The sequence below is a fragment of the Bidens hawaiensis genome, unplaced genomic scaffold (assembly GCF_021521415.1).
Source record: "Bidens hawaiensis isolate Kalapana, Puna unplaced genomic scaffold, B.hawaiensis_p1.1 tig00072082_1, whole genome shotgun sequence".
Taxonomy (NCBI): domain Eukaryota; kingdom Viridiplantae; phylum Streptophyta; class Magnoliopsida; order Asterales; family Asteraceae; genus Bidens; species Bidens hawaiensis.
In genome coordinates this window covers 23,037-28,886 of record NW_027502611.1, presented here as the reverse complement: position 1 = coordinate 28,886, position 5,850 = coordinate 23,037, and the positions used below count along the sequence as shown (strand labels likewise).

General features: G+C 35.9%; 2 protein-coding genes across 2 annotated transcripts; one reads left to right on the top strand and one right to left on the bottom strand.

The window, feature by feature from the left end:
* The first annotated feature begins 485 nt into the window (after positions 1-485).
* Positions 486-3,704, top strand: LOC143605930 (autophagy-related protein 9-like). Its single transcript, XM_077081873.1, has 9 exons — positions 486-1,156; positions 1,216-1,536; positions 1,623-1,845; positions 1,928-2,107; positions 2,188-2,394; positions 2,530-2,607; positions 2,694-2,764; positions 2,851-2,961; positions 3,030-3,704. The coding sequence occupies exons 1-9, from the start codon at positions 573-575 to the stop codon at positions 3,658-3,660; spliced, it is 2,406 nt and encodes an 801-aa protein (XP_076937988.1). The 5' UTR covers positions 486-572; the 3' UTR covers positions 3,661-3,704.
* Positions 3,705-4,439: 735 nt separating this feature from the next.
* LOC143605931 (RING-H2 finger protein ATL16-like) lies at positions 4,440-5,460 on the bottom strand. The gene has a single exon (XM_077081874.1). It carries the CDS (start codon positions 5,458-5,460, stop codon positions 4,570-4,572), a length of 891 nt encoding a protein of 296 aa, XP_076937989.1. The 3' UTR covers positions 4,440-4,569.
* Between the last annotated feature and the right edge of the window lie 390 nt (positions 5,461-5,850).

Here is a 5,850-nt window from a genome sequence, read left to right as displayed (position 1 = left end):
GTAATGCCTAAACTATGTGCAGGAGATAGTAGAATGGCCCAAATGTTTGGTGCTTTGTGAGTTGTTGTAACTTTGATCGTTCTTTCGGGTTTTATTCGTTTTGATGTTATTGTGATCATATATTGATGTATATTAGATATTTAGGTTTAGTTTGCTACGGGTGTGATTCGGTACAAATGAAACTAATAATAATTACTCTAGTTCAAAAACTGTAAAGTAATAATACTTATTTTAGTCAATTTAGTGTTAGCATAATTACTCTAGTTATTTGTACGCTTATCATGCTAACTACTGTTTGTATTTGATCTTAACGCCTATCTTCATATTACTGTCAATTCAATCTTTGTAAGTGTAAGTATGTTTGATTTGTTATGTTATTAGAAGACCAATAATGAAGTTACGGATGACGTATGTTTCTTTTTTATTATGATGTTCTTCATTTGGTTTCCTTGTAAGTTACTGATATTAAATTGTTGTTGTACTTATTTTCTCTCAGAAATTTGCTGCAAGCATTTAACTTTTTTAGGGGATGAACAGAACTGTCTGTTTCTGCATACCATCATCTCATGTAAATGATGTTTGGTGGACAAAACCGCGGCGCGTTTTTTAATAATTTAAAACAAAAGATTCTTGGTGAATCATCATTATCAAAAAGATTGCTTAGTGAAGTGGCACGTGAAATCGAGTTATCAGATTACCGAAAAGCCCCTAGTCACGGTAGTGAAACTGAAAGTCCTTCAGGGCTTCTAAACGGTGAACATTTGAAAGCAGAACCAATTGCAGATTTAGACCTTTTCTTTGAGAGAGTTTATAGCTATTATTGTGGGAAAGGCCTGCAATGCATCATCATAAAGTGGATAGTGGAACTGCTCACTCTTGGTTTTATCATATTATTTTCGGGATTTTTCTTATTATTCTTTAATTGGAACGGTATTAGAAATGTAAAATGTGGGATGGATGCAGTCGAGTCGGATAAAAAGCCGTGTGATTTGGCTAAAGAAGTTCTTCATCAGCATCCGTTGACCCCTTTGACTTTTCTAAAAGTTGTGATTCTTGGTTATTTGGGGATCACTTCAAGTTACTGGATATTTTGTTTCTTAAGGTTTTTTGCACAGTTGAAGGATATACTACATATTCGTGAGTTTTACATTAACAGGTATAAGTTAACAAATATTATTATTAACTAGTTTAGTATATAACAATTTTTTTTGGCAGTCTTAATGTAGAAGATAATGAGATACACACAACACCATGGTCAACAATTCTTGAAAAAGTTGTTCAAGTCCAAGAATCCAGACAATTATGTGTAATTAAAGATCTTTCATGTCATGATATTATCATGAGAATGATGAGGAGAGAAAATTATTTGATTGGGATGCTGAACAAAGGGGTGCTTGCTTTCCCAATCTCTCAGTGGGTCCCAGGTGCGGGTCCCACTTTCAAAAAATGTCCAAATGGTACACAAAGTCGTCTAATGTTAACGAAGACTCTTGAATGGACGTTAAGTTGGTGCATTTTGCAAAACATGTTTGATAGGTTTGTAATCTTTTTTTTTTAATAATCATAAAATCATAATCTGTGTTTTTTATGCTTTGAAGTATTTCCTTTTGTGATTTTTGTAGAAACTTTTGTATCAGACGCGATTTTGTTACTGATTCCAAGAATTTAAAAAAAACGTTAATGGTAGTTGGGTTTGCAATGCTTCTACTTTCACCATTTCTGGTTGTATTCATGCTTGTATATCTATTTCTAAGACATGCTGAACAGTTCTATAAAGATCCTAGTACAGCATCATCTAGACGATGGTCAAATCTTTCAAAATGGGTATTAAGGGATTTTAACGAGGTACGTATTTATTCATTTACTTTGTATGCTTGTTATAAATTATTAATGTTTATTGTTCATGTCATTAATTAATTGCTTTTAGGTTGATCATTTGTTCAAGCAGCGGATCAATAGTAGTGTAGCACCAGCTTCTGATTACCTAAAACAGTTTCCGTCTCCTATTTTATCAATTATCGCAAAGTTTATATCTTTTGTGTCTGGTGGCTTTACTGCTGTTTTAATCATCATTGCTTTCATTGAGGAGTCTCTGCTTGAAGGCCATGTAATATTCTTGCTTACATGATTTTTGGCCATATAAGTTACAGATGACAATTTCAACCAATTATAAGTTATTTATTTCAGATTTTTGGGCGTAATCTTCTATGGTATGGTGCTGTTTTTGGAGCCATAACAGCTATTAGTCGAGCTGCGGTTTCAGATGAGCTTTTGGTGGTTGATCCACATGGGACTATGTCTCTTCTTTCACAACATACCCATTTTATGCCTAAAAGATGGCGTGCAAAAGAAAACAATGAGTTTGTGAGAATGGAGGCTGAAACCCTTTTTCAGGTGTGTCTTGTTTTGCAAATTGAAAGAGTGCAAAACAGTTACATTTTTTTTGTTCTTAAAATCTTTTTCAAATAATCAACACCTCATGAATCAAATATAATTCAAATATTTTAATAGAATATGTTTCATACGCAGTACACTGGGAAGATGTTGTTGGAGGAAATGGCGTCAATACTTCTAACTCCTTACATGCTTATCTTTGTAGTCCCAAAGGTATTGTGTTACCATCTGCTTATGTTTTGTTCAGTTAAAATAATAATAATAGAAATAAAGTCCTAACAATTTGCACCATTGTGCAGCGGGCGGATGATATTTTGCAGTTCGTTAGGGATTTTGCTGTGAATGTTGAAGGTGTTGGTGATGTTTGCAGGTTTGTAAGTAGAAACTATATACATATTTATATGTTAATATGGTACGAACATGCTTAAAGTTGTATTCATGATTTACATTTTGCAGCTTTAGTCTATTTGATTTCAAAAACCATGGCAATAGCAAGTATGCATCGCCACACAACTCGTCTAGTATCTTTAGGAGTTCTCAGGGGAAAATGGAGAAATCATTCTTGAGGTAATTTTTGAACCTCACTTTATTTTATTAATTAATATATATTTTTCTTATGTTGGTATAATTAGCAGATTTCATGGTAGCTACCCATTGTGGGAGCCGAACGTAGATGGAAAACAGTTTCTTTCAACATTGATGAAATTTCAGGCCCAAAGAAGGCCAAATCAAATGCAAGTCAATCTTGATCATAAAGATCACCCTTACATTCTTGATTGCTACTACACATCACATCATCATAATCATAGGCCAAAAGACGTTGAGACACTTATTAACGTTGAAGATGAAGCCGTTACAAATACACTGGCCCCACTCGATATAGAATCTAACCAGGACCAGTTTGATGACAACTGGCGTATACCTAATGATGATCGAATTAATAACAATCTTGAAGCTTCTACATCTAGAACAGTTATACAACATTTTGACTTTAGGAACCCGAGCCAATCTACACGGAGCCATTGGTGGGCCAGGAGGGGTGGCTCGTCAGTGGCTAGGACTTACGTGGGGTCTGAGGCTAGCTTTCTTGAACCTCCAAACTTCCATGAGAACAATTACTATGGCCACCACGATGATTTATCAGATAAAAGCTTTCAAGAACAAGACACGCGGTTCGGTCGGGGAATAAAGGAAGAGGATTTTAATTTATTTTTTGATGATATTTATGATGCACATTCGCAAAGCCCGCCAAGAACGTCTTTTTAAGAGATACATTTGGGATCTCAGGTATTTTATTTTGTAAATGTTTTTGTGCAGATTTTTTTCCCTTTGAATTTATTATATTATGGAATCAATATTTTGCACGAAAGCTTTTAAAAGACGGCAAAATAGGCAGGATAGGTTACCGAACGAAAAATAACATGGTTTGTTAATGTTTTTTCAACTTTAACCGAATAAATGAACAAACATGAATGAATTTTCTTGTTCATGTTCGTTTGTTAAGAAATTTAACTTAAAACTGCACGCCAGACAATTACATGTCTCTCAATGCCTTAAGATCTCCAATCATCAAGTACTTTTAGAACATTTTAAGCTGAACATATATTGGTGTTCATACATCATCTCCTTTTGCAGTTTGCTTGGTTACTTATTATTTTAATGACGATGATTAACAATATAATCCAACGTTCATAACTGACTTTACTTGCTTCTATTAGTCTATTACATGTTTTTTGAGTATAGACACTAACATACTAACTAAACACTATAATGGCTGCTTCATTTTCTTATTATATTACATCTTTTATCAACATTTAACCCTACACAATCCACTTTTGGGTGAAAAGTGGAGATTGCCATATCTTTTGTGCTATTGTTTTGCATCCCACAAAATTTTATACAGTTTTTGTCATGCCACTAAATGCTTACCTTTTTTGCAAATGAGTGGCATAGTCACTTAAAAGATTGAATTAGTCCATCATTCCTTTTTCTCACAAACATTAGCATTAAGCAAAATCAAAATGCACAGAAAATCAAGATTCTTAGTGACAAATTTCCTTCTGTCACAATTAGGTTTCTGCAAGTGAAAAGTGACTATAATAATATCTTTTCCACACCTCAAAAAGAACAAATAAATCAAAAAACATGAAATCAAACAATTATCTAATATTCTAATTACATCTCAAGAGGAAGTATCGCGCTCCGAGACCCTCGCGTATTATATCCGAATGAGAAAAACGGTCTTTTCGTTCTGTTTGCTTCTTCATGGTTCCTTATAATATCTTGAACCGATAAGTAAACGTGACAATCAGCTGCAGAATCCATCGGGAATGACCTCCTAAGGGGCTGTATTACGAGCTCTTCATCTTTCGTGGCACCACCCCTTTCTTCACTAATTCCCGGATCAACGTGACACTTTCTTGACTCATGTGAATACTCACCCAATTCAATTGTTACGTAACCTTGATCGCTGCTTGCCGGGCTGTTATGGGCCAATGATGGTGGATCTTGCGGTGAAGTAGTCGGGACCAACGTACCCATCGTGCTCGTTGGATACCGGGCATCACCCGAGATGCTCAACCGACAAATCGGGCAGTTCGGGTTGCTCCGAAGCCAAATGTCAATGCAGTGTAAATGGAATCCATGATCACAACTAGGAAGCACTCTTAATGTATCCGAATCTTGAAACTCATTCAAACAAACAACACATTTGTGTAATCTTTTATAATCACCATCCCGATTATTATACCGACAAACGGGTATTTGTTGGATCAGCGACTCGTCGAGCCCGGTGATTTGCCACACCGGGGTGGAGTAGATTGACGGTGGTGGTTCTGCAGTGGTGGTTCGGGTCATCAAGAACCGCGCTAACGGGTAGCAACATTTGGTGATCAAGAAGTAGCTAAGTATAAGGAACGTGATGGCGGTGATGCAGGCTATCGCGATGGCTAGTAGCGGGAACCCGGCGGCGTTTGTGGCGGATGGTTTGTAGGTGGTGTTTTGGTGGTTTGTGATGGACCGGTGGTTGAAGTTGTGGACATGTTTGTGAACAGAAGTAATGTCCATTTGTGGATGGGTTTGAAAGTTTGTGTTGGGTATTATAAGTAAAATAAGACAGTGAGGTACCGAATCATGAAATTTATGTTTTAATGTTTCAAGGTTGATTTGAAAGTTTGGTTATTTTTATGAAAGTAAAGGGAAATCTAGGTAAAGGATGTAGCATGATAATTGGCTAATGCTAGATTGTTCCTAATATGGGGGACTTGTATCATTGCTAGCGTGGGTAACCTCTTGAGAGCCTCTTTATATTTTTTACTAGTTTACTTGTTTTTCATTTACATGGGGTTTTACTCTGGCATGATGAGCTGGATGCCACGAACTCCACCTCAGCAATTGTCTTCTTAGAAGTTACAACACCCACAACAATAAACCAACACATCACCATTACATCAAATT